General features: G+C 44.1%; 1 protein-coding gene across 6 annotated transcripts in view; it reads left to right on the top strand.

The window, feature by feature from the left end:
- The first annotated feature begins 139 nt into the window (after positions 1 to 139).
- The window catches only part of Kif2c (kinesin family member 2C), a 27,936-nt gene continuing 12,112 nt past the window's right edge, over positions 140 to 15,963 (top strand). The window contains exons 1-9 of one of the 6 annotated variants that reach the window (XM_090334987.1): positions 140 to 321; positions 1,614 to 1,708; positions 4,070 to 4,171; positions 4,356 to 4,404; positions 10,202 to 10,324; positions 12,290 to 12,412; positions 13,080 to 13,180; positions 13,755 to 13,850; positions 15,870 to 15,924. In XM_090334987.1, the coding sequence (XP_090191113.1) occupies positions 252 to 321; positions 1,614 to 1,708; positions 4,070 to 4,171; positions 4,356 to 4,404; positions 10,202 to 10,324; positions 12,290 to 12,412; positions 13,080 to 13,180; positions 13,755 to 13,850; positions 15,870 to 15,924 (814 nt within the window). In that variant the 5' untranslated portion in view covers positions 140 to 251. Of the gene's footprint in view, positions 322 to 1,613; positions 1,709 to 3,611; positions 3,935 to 4,069; positions 4,172 to 4,355; positions 4,405 to 5,327; positions 5,430 to 10,175; positions 10,325 to 12,289; positions 12,413 to 13,079; positions 13,181 to 13,754; positions 13,851 to 15,869; positions 15,925 to 15,963 lie in introns of those variants that run through there. The other 5 variants (XM_090334990.1, XM_090334988.1, XM_090334992.1 and 2 more) reach the window with 5 other exon arrangements.

The raw sequence follows: 15,963 nt of genomic DNA, 5'->3' as shown, positions 1-15,963 counted from the left end.
AGGGGTGTGGCCAGACAGGTGGGCGGGGCCAGGAACTGGGCGGGAGACTACATAACCCACAAGGCTCCGCTGGGCGCTGCTGACTGACGGAAGTAAGGCCCGCGCTGGCGCGATGACGTCACCAAGGACGCTGGCGCGCGGGATTTAAACAGCGGCGGTTTACGCGACGGTGAGACGCTTCGCTTGTCAGAGTTGTGTGTGTTTATTTTTTTTCGCTTTGGTGAGAGTTTCTTTTCCTGGCCGATTTCCGGATGCCCATGGACTCGACGCTTCAGGCCCGCTTGTTCCCTGGTCTCGCCATCAAGATCCAACGCAGTAATGGTGAGGGGCGGGGTCCCGAGGCCTGGGGTGGGGGACGCGTGAGCCGTAGGACTGGGGAGCTTACTGCCCTGCCTCCAAACGGCAGGGTCTTGAACTGCGCTCGGGGAGTCCCCGCTTGCGCGGGCACGCGCACGCACGCACGCACGCACCTACCTACACCGCCCGTAGGTCTGCACTGTCGTCCGCCTTCCCCTCTCCGTGTGTGAGCGGGGAGGCCCCTTTCCTGTCCTCTGACAGGGAAGGCTTCTTCGGTGGATGTTGGACCTCTCATGAAATTGGGGCGTGTAGAAGGACTTCCTCCCCAAATTCACCGACACTGCTGTGCGTCTGAGGGCCCTCGGCCTCCTAGGCCCTTAACCTCTGTGCTGTGAACAGTGGCCCTAGGTGAACGAGACAAGATCCCTGGTCCCGGGAAGCTGGAAATCCGGATTCCTGTTGTTGTCTTCTGTAGCTCTGGCTGGACTAATACCCCCTCATTGGGAGAATGGATCGGGCCCCACAAGGGAGTTGCTGTCCCTTAGCTTTATTGCTTCAAGTCTAGTGCTTTACCTCTGCTCCCCTTCCAGCTTTGTGGTGGTTAATTGTAAATGAGAGTCTCACAGACTTTACTGCTCAAGCTGGCTTTGAACCCGAAATCCTCAAATCTCAGTCTCCTGAGTAGCTGGGATTACAGACGTGAGCCACAGATGTCCACACAAAACTCTCCTTTGAGTAGGGATAAGTCCTCAGGTAGCTGGGTTTTAAAAACCGTTTCCATACAGAGATTCCTTTCCTGAATACTTGTTTGTTAAACATGTCATTTGAAATATGATGTAAAGGTCAATGTTGTTAAATTCTTTAAAAAAAAAAGTTTTCAACCCACCTCACTGTAAAATAAGGGTGAAGATCCACAGGTCTATTTTTGTCTCTTAGTCTTTATGCTTTTGATTTGTTTAAAGAAGAAAGGAAAGGGGAAATCTAATCAGCTTGGGGTCGGGAATGTAGTGCTTGTCAAGCATGCATGAAGTTCTAGGTTCAAATCCTCAGTACTACATAAACAGAAAGGCACTGTGGCTCAAGTGGTAAAGTGCTAACTTTGAGCGAAAGATGCTCAGGGACAGTGCCCAGGCCCTGGTTTCAAACCCCAGGACTGGCAGAACAAATGAATAATCAGCTGTCTCTCCCAGGTAAGCTCCACATAAAAAAATCTCTGAGAAACAGAAAGGGAAGTGGATCCTAAAAGTAAGGCTTTCAGTGGATAGGAAGATAAAACCCTGTGTATGTTTTTTTTGTTGTTGTTTTTTCCTACATAGGCTTAATTCACAGTGCCAACATAAGCACCGTGAATGTGGAGACTTCTTGTGTTTCAGTGGAATGGACAGAAGGAGGTGCCACAAAAGGCAAGGAGGTAGGTTCCATGAAAATGCTTGTACACATTGAACATCATTCAGACCTACTCTGAGCTTAGCTTCTGATGCTGCCCTTTCTTCTCCAATCTTAAAAACATGGCTCTCTGAATGCACTCGGATTTTTGTAGTTATGCCTTTTTTGGGGGGAGGGCAGTCTTGGGGCTTTAACTCAGGGCCTGGGTACTATCCTTGAGCTTTCTCAAGGCTAGCACTCTACCACTTGAGCCACAGCCTCACTTCTGACTTTTTTTTTCTGTGTATGTGGTAACCAAGGAATTGAATCTAGGGCTTTGTGCATGCTAGGCAAGTACTCTGCCACTAGGCCGAACTCCCCTTTGTTCTTTTTGTGTGTTTTTTGAGACAGTGCCCCCCTACATAGACATGGTTGGCCTCCGACGCAAGATCCTCCTGCCTCAGGCTCAGGCTGAGGCATGTGCCAATAATTGCCTGGTGAGGCCTGTCCTAAGCTGAAGCAGTTACGTTTCTGGTGTTTTTAGAAAACAAAATACCCTAAAGCCTTGCCCACTCACCTAAGCAGATTTGGAGTGCACATTAGAGGTAATCACACTTCAAATAACAAAATCAATAACCCAAGTGAGGAAATAAAAATATATGGTTTTTTTTTTCTTTTTTTCCTCTTTTTTTTTTTAATTTTTGTAATTTGTAACATACATTTGTGGGGTTTGTTTGTTTGTTTTGTTATTTTTGTTGGGACTTGAACTCTGGGCCTCTGCACTACCCTAGAGCTCTTTAACTTCAAGGCTAGCACTTTACCAGAAGTAGTGCTGTGGCTCAAGTAGTAGAGTTCTAGCCTTGAACATAGAGAGGCTCAGGGACAGTACCCAAGACCTGAGTTCAAGCCCTGAGACTAGCAAAAAGAAAAGAAAGGTGAGACACTGGACACAGTGGCTTATGCCTGTAATCCTGACTACTCAGGAGGCTGAGATCTGAGGATTGTGGTTCAAAGCCAGCCCGGGCACTAAAAAGAGTCCATGGGACTCTTATCTCCAATCAGTCACCAAAAAAACAGAAGTGGCACTGTGACTAAAGGGATAGGGTGGTAGCCTTGAGCTAAAGAGCTCAGGCACAGCACCCAGGCCCAGAGTTCAAGTCCCACAACCGACAAAAAAAAAGAAAAAAGGAAAGGTGGCACTTGACAGCTTTTGCAGCATGCCTTATCCTATATTGCTTTATTTTCTACCCCTCTGTAGACTTGTCTTCCTTTAAACTTTCTTTACACTCACTGAAGGCAAAATCTTTTATTACTTTTCCCTTGCATGCTATTCTCTTATTTGTGCCTGTTTGTATAGGCCAGTTAATAAATATATGTTGAACGGGGAGGATAGAAGAGTAGATAGAGGGGCCGGGAGTTTGGCCTAGTGGTTAAAGTGCTTGCCTAGCATGCATGAAGACCCCGGTTCGATTCCTCGGTACCACATACATAGAAAAAAAGCCAGAAGTGGTGCTGAGGCTCAAGTGGTAGAGCTCTAGCCTTGAGAAAGTCCAAGGACAGTGCTTAGGCCCTGAGCTCAAGCCCAGGACTGGCAAAAAAAAAAAAAAAAAAAAAAAGAGTAGATAGAGCTGGGCGCAGTGGCTCACGCCTGTAATCAGGGCCTACAAAAGCTAACTAAAGGCTTCAGCTCACATTTCAAAATATAATAAAATAGCACTCATTTGCTGTGTTTTTCTGTGAAGAAACAAGCTCAGGGCCTCAATGCTAGGCAAACAGCCTACCACTGAGCTACTACACCTTTAGCACAGTTTAGTGTGTTTGTACCTGCTGTAGTTATGCTGGTGAAGTTTGAGTTATTCCTAAAGTATTGCAAGGCTTTGATGATGTAAACCAAGAATTGTGACCTCGGCACATGTGTGAGCAGGCAGCTGCAACTAGGGAAGAAATTTCTGGGTCCAGTAGAAAATTTAGATAGACTTAGATTTAGGTAGTAGCTTTGTGAAACTTGTTCCTGCCTGTAAAATCCTGAAGGGGCTTCCATTTTGACAATTGCCAGACAGAACTTATTTCCTCCTCCTTGTCAGCCAGCAATAAGTAATCCTGTGTCCCATCAGGATCTCACCATCTAGCTATTGGTAGAGAGCCAAGTGGCCTAGATCCACCGACGACCACATGACTATTGGCCTGCCTGACTTTCTTCCTCTTTACTTTCCTCTCATCACTGACAGTCAACCATTGTCTTGGATTTCAGAATCTCATAGCCTTCTAGATGGTAAATCGTTATTAAGATGATTTGTATTTAGTAAAATTTAAGGCTGGTAAAGTCTGGAAAAGTAGCCTTGATTGTAGATGTGCATTTAAATTGAACACTAAGTTGTTTACTGAAACTCATACTTGTTCCTTATAGATTGATTTTGATGATGTGGCTGCAATAAACCCAGAACTCTTACAACTTCTTCCATTACACCCAAAAGACAATTTGCCACTACAGGAAAATGTTACCATCCAGGTAGGTACTTGTCATCTGGCTGTAGCTAATGATCTAGAACTTCACTTACTATTTCTTTGCTGATTAGTTTTCTGGGACCTGCTTAGAGCTTCAACAGAGCACTTGGGACCTATAAAATTGATGAGCATATATGTATGTGTATATATATATGAATACATACACGTGATTTGTTTTCTTTTTTCAGAAACAAAAGCGCAAATCAGCCAACTCCAAAATTCCTGCCCCAAAAGAAGGTAAACAGATTTCCACTGTAATTATAGCATTTGCACTAGGTGTGATGATACTAGGGCTCAGAGTTGTGGAAATTGAAGCAGATTTGTTACTCCAATTTCAGTACGTGATCTGCATGTGAGGTAGGTCTGTGTTGTGTTCCAAATATTTTTTGGGTGGGGGAGGGGGATACTGGTGTTTGAATGTAGGTATTTGAACTTAAAAAGCACTGTCCTACCACTTGAGCCACATGATCAACCCCTAAGAAGAATCCTTTTGTGCGTGTATGTGCATGTGCTAGTACTAGGGCTTGAACTTAGCCTGAACTTTTTGTTTTTCCTTTTCGTCAATCATGGGACTTGAATTCAGAGTCTAGGCACTGTCCCTGAGTTTTTTCACTCAAGGCTAATGCTCTACCACTTTAAGCCAAATGCCCCTTCTAAGCAGAACAGTTAATTGGAGATGAACCTTATGGACTTTTTTGCCCAGGCTGGCTTTTAGCCTTGCTCCTCAGATCTCAACCTTCTGAGTAGTTAGGATTATAGGTGGAAGCCACTGGCAGTGGGCTTTGAGCACTATTCTTTAGCTTTTTCCATGGGAAGCTATCACGGTAGCTCACTCTATAGGGCCACGAGTGTGGCATAGTGGTAGATTGCTTGCCTAGTGTGCACGAAGCCCTGGGTTCCATTCCTCAGTACCACATACACAGAAAAAGCCAAAAGTAGTTTTGTGGCTCAAGTGGTAGAGCATTAGCCCTGAGAATGCTCAAGAACAGTGCCAAGGCACTAAGTTGAAGCCCAGGACTGGCAAAAAGTCAAAACCGCACTTAATACAGTTAACTTGAGGAACATCATAGCTTAGCAACACAGTACACTTTAGGGTATGAGTTGTCCATCTTTGTGATCTCATGGCTGAGTGAGAGCTGCAGCCTGCTGTTACTAACCAGTGTCTTGAAAGAGTATTGTACAACATATTAGTAGCCTGGGAAAAGATCAAAATTCAGTTTCTAATGAACGTTCCTCGCTTTCACATCAACATCAAACCACTGGTAAGTGGAAGTGGTCAAAATGGATGATACTAGTACAAATTGGTATTCATACTTATTAATACCAAGTTTGTTTGTTTTTGTGGGTCACAGGGCTTGAACTTGGCCTGAGCTGAAGAGCTTACAGCTACCCTTGAGCCAAGCCCCACTTCCCGTTTTCTAGAGGTTTATTTGGAGATAAGAGTCTCAGGCTCTTTTGTGCCCTGGCTGGCTTTGAACCTTGATCCTTAGATCTCAGCCTCCTGAGTAGCTAGGATTACAGGCATGAGCCACTGGCTCGAATTTATAATACCAAGTTTTGTTTCAAAATTTATGACTTGAAATATAGGTGATAATTTTTTTCTTATAGATAGAAGTATTTATATTTCTAGAAATTGATAAGCTCAGATATTACTCAACCATTTCTCTTAAGCTTTTTTATGTATGTCTGTTGCTACTGGAGCTTGAACTCAGGACCTCAAACTCTTGCTTGGCTTTTCCCCCCCTCCCCCCTGTCATGGGGCTTGAACTCTGGGCTGGGTACTCTCACTGAGCTCTTTAGCTCAAGGCTGCCATCCTACCCCTTGAGCTACAGTTCCACTTCCAGTTTTCTAGTAGTTAATGGGAGATAAGAGTCTCAAGGTCTTTAGTGCCCAGTCTGGCTTTGAACCTCGATTCTCAGATCACAGCTTCCTGAGTAGCTAGGATTACAAGCATGAGCCATAGGCCGGGCTCTCGCTTGGCTTTTTATTTTACTTTATTTTAATTTTGTTTCTTTTTTTTTTTTTAAAACTGTTAACTGGGTGCTGGTGGCTCAGACCTATAATCCTAGTTTCTAATCTAGCCTTGAGCAAAATAGCTCAAGAGACAGTGCCTAGGTCCTGAGTTCAAGCTGCAAGACCAACAGAAAGAAGAGGAAAAAAAAATATATTGATATTGTAAAAGTGATATACAGAGGGATTACAATTATATAACTAATGTAGAGAGTGCATTCTTTTTTTTTTTTGCCAGTCCTGGAGCTTGAACTCGGGACCCAAGTACTGTCCTTGGGCTTTCTCAAAGCTAGAGCTCTACCACTTGAGCCACAGTACCACTTCTGTTTTTGTCTATGTATATGGTACTGAGGAATTAAACCCAGGTCTTTGTCCAAGCTAGGCAAACATTCTACCACTAGACCAGACTCCCGGCAACCATGCATTTCTTTTTATGTTTTTTTAATAGAGTCTTCTAATTATAAATGTAATGTACAGAAGGGTTATAGTTACCTAAGACAGGTAAAAAGTACATTTCCTTTTTTATTTTTGTCTGTTGGGAGACTTGAATTCAAGGCCTAGATGCTGTCCCTGAGCTCTTGTTTGCTCAAAGGTAATGCTCTACCACTTTAAGCGACAGCTCTACTTCCAGTTTTTTGGTGGTTAAATGGAGATAACCAATGGACTCATGGACTTCCCTGCCTGATTTGGCCTTGAACTGTGATCATCAGATCTCAGCCTCCTGAGTAGCTAGGATTATAGTCATGAGGTGTCTAGAATTTACAAGATTTTATTTCTAAAAATAGCAAAAAGCCAGGCTGAAGGTATGGTTTAGGTTGTAGGACTCCAGCCAAGCAACCATAGGCCCTGAGTTCAAACTCCAGTACTAGCAAGGAAGACAAAAAAATTCCGGGAAACCAATGTATCTGATCCTATAGGTTTCTTTCTTTCTTTCTTTCTTTTATTGTAATATATAAAGGGGTTACAGTTATATTCGCCAGATAGTAGATACATTACTTCTCATACATTGATACCCCTTCTCATGTTTTTGTCCCCATTTCCCTTCCTTCCCCCCCATCATCTTGTTTTCTCCCCTTCCCTTTCCTATTTCAGATAAACAAACATATATACAATATGCCAGGTAACAAAGTCAGATACTGTAACAATATGAGACTAACCAAAGGGTAACAAAAGAGAAGAGGTAACATAATACATTAAGAACAGCAGTCATGGCCGGGAGTTTGGCCTAGTGGTTAAAGTGCTTGCCTAGCATGCGCGAAGACCCGGGTTCGATTCCTTGGTACCAGATACATACAAAAAAGCTGGAAGTGGTGCTGAGGCTCAAGTGGTAGAGCTCTAGCCTTGAGAAAGTCCAAGGACAGTGCTCAGGCCCTGAGCTCAAACCCAGGACTGGCCAAAAAAAAAAAAACAGCAGTCACACAAAATAAAGCTCTTTGTTTCCACATCCTGGAGATCCTTTCATTTAGACTCATCCTGTATGGCCTTATATATCTAGGTTGTGCGCTACTTTATTCCTCTACTAGGATTATTACAAATGAGGGAAACCATTGCGCCTATATTCCTTTGGGTCTGGCTTACTTCAGTTAATATGATTTTTTTTCCAAGTCTTTCCATTTCCTTACAAATAGATCCTGTAGGTTTCCAATGATGAGCTCTGTAAAGCAACCTGGAACAGTAAGAAAAGCCCTGCTTTCATAATATGACACACTAGGGTTCATACCCTGTCTGTGGGTCTTAGTTGGGTGATATTGAATAACTTACTTCATGTCTTTTTTTTTTTTTGCGGGGGGGGGGGGTGGGATGGGGGAGGGGTTGTCATGGGGCTTCAACTCTGGCCTGGACACTGTCCCTGAGCTCTTCAGCTCAAGACTACCACCCTATCCCTGGGCCTGGGTGCTGTCCCTGAGTTCTTAAACTCAAGGCTACCACCCTGCTCTTGAGCCACAGCCCCACTTCCCGTTTTCTAGTGATTAATTGGAAATAAGAGTTTCTCAGCTTTGTATTACCTGGGCTGTCTTTGAACCATGATCCTCACTTCTCAGCCTCCTGAGTAGCTAGGATTACAGGCATGAGCCACCGCACCTGGCTTTACTTCTTGTCTTTTAATGTTCTATAAGATGTTATTTACAATACAACCTTGAATTTGTTCATTTGTTTTGTGTCATTCCAGGTGTTTGAACTCGAGCCCTGGGCTCTGTTCCTGAGCTTTTGTGCTCAATGCTATCACCTACCATTTGAGCCACCAACTTTGATTGGTGGTTAATTGGAGATAAGAGTTTCACAGACTTTTCCTGCTCAGGCTTACTTTGAATTTTAATCCTTGGATCTCAGCCTCTTTAGTAGCTAGCTTTTTTAGGTTTTGATTTTCACCAGTTTTACTGTGTATCCCAGGCTGACTAGAACTGATGATCCTCCTGCTCCAGCTTCCTTAATACTAGGATTGGGAGGGGTACAATTACACACCATGATTCCTGGGGATTTTTTTGTGTGTGACTTCTTTCTTCCTTCCTTCCTTCCTTCCTTCCTTCCTTCCTTCCTTCCCTCCCTGTCTGTCTGTCTGTCTGTCTGTCTGTCTGTCTGTCTTTTTTAGTTTTTCTTTTTTGCAGTTCCTAGGGCTTGAATGCTGGGTTTAGGTGAGCTTCCATTTCTCAAGGCTAATACCTTACCGCTTGAGCCTGGTTATGAGGTACTGAAGAATTGAACCCAGGGCTTCATGCATACTAGGCAAGTATTCCTCACTAAGCCACATTCCCAGCCCACTTCTAGCTTTTTCTGTGAGTAATTGGAGATAAGAGTCTCACAGACTGGGGCCGGGAGTTTGGCCTAGTGGTTAAAGTGCTTGCCTAGCATGCATGAAGACCCGGGTTCAATTCCTCGGTACCACATACATAGAAAAAAAGCCAGAAGTGGTGCTGAGGCTCAAGTGGTAGAGCTCTAGCCTTGAGAAAGTCCAAGGACCGTGGTTCAGGCCCTGAGCTCAAGCCTAGGACTGGCAAAAAAAAGAATCTCAGACTTTCTGGCCAGGCTTGCTTTGAATTGTGATGCTCATATCTCAGCCTCCTGAATAGCTAGAATTACAGGCATGAGCCACTGGCACCCAGCCTTTGGTATTTGTGTATGTGTGTGTTTGTGTGTTTTTGGTGAAGGTAGTACTAGGAATTGAACTCAGGTTCTTATGCATAGTAAACAGCCGCTGGCCCACATCCTAAATCTAAAGATGTGGGAAGGTTGTACAATAGTAGGTATTGTTGCTGTTGGTAATATTTGCTGGGTGCCATTGGCTCACACCTGTAATTCTAGCTACTCAGGAGACTGTGATATGAGGATCACAGTTCAAAGCCAGCCTGGGCACCAAAGTCAGATTCTTATCTCCAATTAACCACCAGAAAACTGGAGGTTGTGCTGTGGCTTAAAGTGGTAATGCACTAGCCTTGATCTGAAGAACTCAGGGACAGTGCCCAGGCCCAAAGCTCAGGCCCCATGACTAACCAAAAGAAAAAAATATCAATATTTGTTAGGTGCCAGTTTTCCTACCTGTAATCATATCTATTCAAGAAACCATGGTCAGAGTCAGGCTAAACAGAAAAGTCCTTGAGACTGATTATCTGATTTAACAGGCAAAATGCTAGACTGTAGACATGGCTTAAGTGTTAGTTAAAGCACTCGCTATCCAAGCAATCAAGCCACATGAGCTTAAAGCCCTGTCTGAGTTCAAGCCTTGGAATTGGCAAATTGAAGCATGCATACATACATAATTTTGTTCCTCAGGACTTAACTAGGTCTATCTCTACAGAAATGATTTCAGATTTGCTGTAGCTTCCCTTTATTTACCTAAGCCAGGTTTCTTATGGATGGTATCGTTGCCTTCAGGTAGCCTTGAATTTGCAGGACATACACAAATATTTAAGGGATGCCAGTACTTGGTCTCCCTGCTAACTTGTACAGGACCTTAGAGGCTTGCCCTGTCTGCCTTCCTCTTGCCATCCTGATCTTTCAGCACTGGTTGATTGCTCAAATCTTCAGGTCTTCGAAGACGCTCCACTCGAATGTCTACTGTCTCAGAGTTTCATATCACCACTCAGGAGAATGAAATGGAAGTGGAGGTACCTGTGTCTACAAACACCCGCAAGCAATTTTCAGTTCCCAGTGAGTAGTGAATGTAATGACCCTTTTTGAGACATTGATGTGGGTTCCTCACACATTTCCTGTGTCTGTGGTAGAACATCCTATAATTCCTCCACTACCCTGGCACTAATACTGTTCTTCCCCTACCTGGTCAACACCGTTTCCTGAACTGGAAACTTCTCATTACACTTCTAAAAAACTCAACTGAGCTGGGCACAGTGGCTCATGCCAGTAATCTAGTTCATAGTTCAGTGAGTTTCTGTTAACTAATTACATTCATGGACAGCACTGGCAGCACTCTGAACAGTTCCCTAGAAATGCTCACATTCCTCCTTTTTTGGCTACTACTACTAATAGTAATAATAATTATTATTATTTTGCCAATCCTGGGCTTGACCTCAGGGCCTGAGCACTGTCCTTGGGCTTTCTCAAGGCTAGAGCTCTACCAGTTGAGCCTCAGCACCACTTCCAGCTTTTTTTCTATGTATGTGGTACTGAGGAATCAAACCTGGGTCTTCATGCATGTTAGGCAAGCACTCTGCCAGTAGGCCAAACTTCCGGCCTACCTATAATCTTGACTTCTCATTTTTTTTTTTTTTAGCAGTGCCAGAACTCGGGGCCTCCCCTTTACTAAATATAATTTTAACTTCTAATAGCATAAATTAGCTTTGTCCTTTGTTTGATGAGAGTGCAGTTTGGGGCGCTTGAACTTAGAGCTATCACTGAGCTTTTGTGCTCAAGGCTAGTGCTCTACCACACTTGAGCCATAGCTCTACTTCCAACTTTTTGGTAGTTAATTGGAATCAAAACTTCATGGACTCAGGCTGGGAGTTTGGCCTAGTGGTAGAGTGCTTGACTAGCATGCATGAAGACCTGGGTTTGATTCCTTGGTACCACATACATAGAAAAAGCTGAAAGTGGTGCTGTGGCTTAAGTGCTAGAGCTCTAGCCTTGAGAAAGCCCAGGACAGTGCTCAGGCCCTGAGTTCAAGCCCTAGGACTGGTGAAACACAAAAAACAAAAATTTAGTTGGGGGGGATGGTGGGAGTATGGAAGTTTGGCCTAGTGGTAGAGTGCTTGCCCAGCATGCACAAAGACCCATGTTCGATTCCTTGGTACCACATACATAGAAACAAGCTGGAAGTGGTGCTGAGGCTCAAGTGGTAGAGCTCTAGCCTTGAGAAAGTCCAAGGCCAGTGCCCAGGCCCTGAGCTTAAACCTAGGACTGGCCAAAAAAAAAAAAATTAGCTGGGCACGGTGGTTCACCCCTGTAATCCTACCTACTCAGGAGGCTGAGATCTGAGGATTGAGGTTCAAAGCCAGCCTGGGCATTAAAGACCATAAGATTCTTATCTCCAATTAGCCACTAGAAAATGAGAAGTGGGGCTGTGGCTCAAGGGGTAGGGCAGTAGCCTTGAGCTGAAGAGCCAGGCCAAGAGTTTAAGCCCCAAGACCCACAAAAAAAAAAAAAAGAAAAAGAAAAAAAAGAATCTAAGGCCCTGAGTTTAATTTCTACTGCCAAATAGAAGGAGAATATTTTCTGATAATCCTAGCTACTCAAGAGGCTGAGATCTGAGTGAGGATCACAGTTCGAGGCCAACTTGAGCACAAAAGCCCATGAGACTCTTAATTTCTAGTTAACCACCAAAAAGTCAGAAGTAGAGCTGTGGCTCAAACGGTAAAGTGCTAGCCTTGTGCAAAAATGTCTAGGGAGGGACAGTATCCAGGCCCCTGAGTTCAAGCCCCAGGACCGGCACCAAAAAAAATAAAATAAGACGTTTAGCCCAGGAGCCTGCCATTGCAGAGAAGATGGTTGGGTTCAGGTGTGGGCCAAAGTAAAGGGAAAAGCCTAAGTTCTGCTCATGTTGGAAGAGTCTGAGCTCTTGCTAAGCTGGCAGTAGCCTTCTGGCCCATGACCTGCCAAGACCACAGTGAAGACAGCTGCAATGTACCTGCTGTTTCTCTAGTGACTCTTATTCCCTCACAGCTGGCTCTGGAAGACCCTCATGCCCTGCAGGAACTGAAATACCATTGACAATGATCAGTGAGGAGGTGGAAGAGCAAGTCCACCCCATCCGAGGGAGCTCTTCTACACACCCTGTGAACTCAGGTACATACAGTGAATTGTCTGCTAGTCTTCTCTGGTATGGAACAGGTAGTTAAGATGTGTCATTGTGAAGGCAAGGCTTCATGTGGCCATGGACTGTTAAAAGATGTAAAAGATTGGGCTGGGAGTTTGGCCTAGTGGTTAAAGTGCTTGCCTAGCATGCACGAAGACCCAGGTTTGATTCCTTGGTACCACATACATAGAAAAAAGCCGGAAGTGGTGCTGAGGCTCAAGTGGTAGAGCTCTAGCCTTGAGAAAGTCCAAGGACAGTGATCAGGCCCTGAGCTCAAGCCCAGGACTGGCAAAAAAAAAAAAAGAAAAGATTATGCAGAAGCCCCCTGATGTGGGGTGATTCTGGTGTTATCACACTGATCCTAGAAACCATACAGGGCTGCCTCACTTTTTGGGTGGTTAGGGAAGCATAAAGAGAGTTGGGGTCAGAACCATAGTACTATTGTCACTGTTCTGACCTCACATTAGCCAAGTCATTATTCCATTCACTTATCGATCCAAGATTCACATTTATTGCTTAGTGTGCATAGTAATTTACAGGCAAGGATCTAAAGAAGACCTGTTCATGAGAAAGGCCCAGAACTCAACAAAACAGCCAAAGAACAGCAGGCTGACCTAGACAAGTAAAGACTGACTTCCTTCTCCCACTCCCCCCTAGTTCGGAGGAAATCATGTATTGTGAAGGAAATTGAAAAAATGAAGACCAAACGGGAAGAGAAGAGGGCCCAAAACTCTGAAATAAGAATAAAGCGAGCCCAGGTACCTTCTATGGGAGATTTGGGCAAGGGTTTTAGAACAGGCCAATGGGCCTCCTGAACCGAAGCACTACGGGCAACAGAAATTTACTTGGGCCATAGCATTTCTGAGATGCCAATTCTGATATCCAGAAAATGTAATTGATTCCTCATCAGATTTGTTCTGAAAGTAAATACATCATTCAGAAGTTATCTAAAAGGCCCTCAAATGAACAGCTCCTGATGCCAATTGTCCAATAAGGAAGCTCATCACATACTAATATGCTGGGCAGTCACTTGCTCCCCCTATTGCAAGATGAGAGTGTCTGCAATGAAGTCCCCTGAAATGGGTTCATTGGGGAAGTATAGTGTGCTGCTGTGCCTCCTAATAGAAGTGTGGAATTGCGAGCCTGTCCTACTTCTTAGTTGGTTATGGTGCATGCCTAGACTCTCCTGCCTATTGTTCCCCAAGGCTTTTGTACCCTGGAGCCAGGATGAAGACTTTAACTATAAAGTTTTACTGAAGAGCGTCATTGCTACCTTTTAGTGCTAATTCCAGGAGTGTTTATATCTTCACATTTTTCTCTTTTCTCAAATAGGAGTACGACAGTAGTTTTCCAAACTGGGAATTTGCCCGGATGATTAAGGAATATCGAACTACTTTGGAATGTCATCCACTTACAATGACTGATCCTGTAAGTACATTGAGAGACAGAAAACTTACCTTTACAAGAAATGGAAACATACAGGGACCAGCTACTCAAGACCTTGAGATATGTACAGGGTTTGTAATTCAAAGCCAGTTGGGACAAATCCCCAAGACTTTTGCCTCCAATTAACCAGCAAAAAGCCAGGAGTGGAGGTGTTGCTCAAATGGTAGAACAAGGGCTGGGAGTTTGGCCTAGTGGTGGAGTGCTTGCCTAGCATGCACGAAGACCTTGGTTCAATTCCTCCATACCACATACATACATAGAAAAAAACTGGAAGTAGTGCTGTGGCTCAAGTAGTAGAGCTCTAACCTTGAGAAAAGTCCAAGGACAGTGCTCAGGCCCTGAGTTCACACCCCAGGACTGGCAAAAAAAAAAAAAGGTAACTCAGGCCCTGATTTTAAGCCCCAGTTTTTTGGGGGCAGCAGAAACAAAACCATGCAGGGATCTTTAGCCATTGGTTTTTGTTTGTTTGTTGTTGTTATAGGGCTTGAACTCAGGGTCTGGGCACTATCCCTGAGCTTTTCTCTCAAGGCTAGCACTCTAATACTTTGGGTCACAGTGCCACTTCTGGTTTTTTCTGGGGATTAATTGGAGATTAGAATCTCACAGACATTTTTGTACCCAGGCTGGCTTTGAACCGCAGTCCTCAGATCTCAGCCTCCTGAGTAGCTAGCATTACAGACCTGAGCCACTGCGCCCGGCTTTTCTAAATATTTTTTTTCCATCAGTTCTAAGGCTTGAACTCAGGTCTCATATTCTGCTTTCTTGCTCACAACTATATTCTACTACTTAAGCTATTCCTCTAATATAGCTGTTTTTGCTGTTATTTGGACTGAGACTTCTCTGTCTAATCTGGCTTTGAATTTTGATCCTCCTTATCTTAGCCTCCCAAGTAGCTAATATTACAAGTGTTAGCTGTCAGCAATCAGCTTTTGCTGGAGATCGAACATAGGACCTCCTGTATACTGAGCACCAAGTCTACTACTGAATCATATACCCACCTTTCTTATTTGCCTACCCCTTTTTGTGGTACTAGAATTGAACCCAGGGCCTCAAGCATGCTTGGCAAGTGTTCTACTATTTGAACTAGCTGATAGCCCACTCTTAGTCTCCCTTTTTTGAGGCAAAGCCTTGCTATATAGTGTAGGCTGGCTTTACACTAGTGGTCCTACCAGTCTACTCTGTGCTGGGATTACAGGTGTGTAACCATCATGCCTGGCACTTTTTTTTTTTTTTTTTTTTTTTGCCAGTCCTGGGCTTGGGCTCAGGGCCTAAGCACTGTCCTTGGATTTTCTCAAGGCTAGGGCTCTACCACTTGAGCCACAGCACCACTTCTGGCTTTTTGCTGTGTATGTGGTACCGAGGAATCGAACCTGGGTCTTCGCGAATGCTAGGCAAGCACTCTTCCACTAGGCCAAACTCCCAGCCCCTGGCACTTTTTTTTTTTTTTAATACTCTTTGAAGGAATTCAGCTAGTGAGGCTCAGGAGAGAGAATCTGATCTTTACAAATGGTATCCTATCTCCTCTAGTATAGATTGGCTAGACTGCTGCTAATAATTATAAAAGTAGTGCTGAAAACCCTTGTAGGCAGCAGAATAAGAAAATTGAGGTAGGGCCAGGAGTGTGGCCTAGTGGTAGTAGAGTATTTGCCTTACTTGCCTAGCATGCATGAAGCCCCAGGTTCGATTCCTCAATACCACATACACAGAAAAAAAGCCAGAAGTAGGACTGTGGCTCAAATGGTAGAGCACTAGCCTTGAGAGAAAAAACCCAGGGATAGTGCTCAGGCCCTGAGTTCAAGCCCCAGGACTGACAAAAAAAGAAAGAAAAGAAAAAAAAAGAAAATTGAGGGAAATGAATGCAATTTCCTATGTTCTAGCGTGATTAACAAGATCACTAAGATTTTATCCAGTGTATCCATTGACTGGGCAGGGCAGGGAGGTTTGGACAAATTTTTTGATACTGCTCTGACCCTTCTTATGTTTTTTCTGATCCTCTTACAGATTGAAGAGCACAGGATCTGTGTCTGTGTTAGGAAACGCCCTTTAAATAAGCAAGGTAAGTCGGTCAGTCAAAAAGAGGCTTCAGACTGACTGC

This window comes from Megascapheus bottae, chromosome 6, assembly GCF_031878675.1.
Source record: "Megascapheus bottae isolate mThoBot1 chromosome 6, mThoBot2.hap1, whole genome shotgun sequence".
Lineage (NCBI taxonomy): Eukaryota > Metazoa > Chordata > Mammalia > Rodentia > Geomyidae > Megascapheus > Megascapheus bottae.
This window is presented reverse-complemented; position numbering and strand designations above follow the sequence as displayed.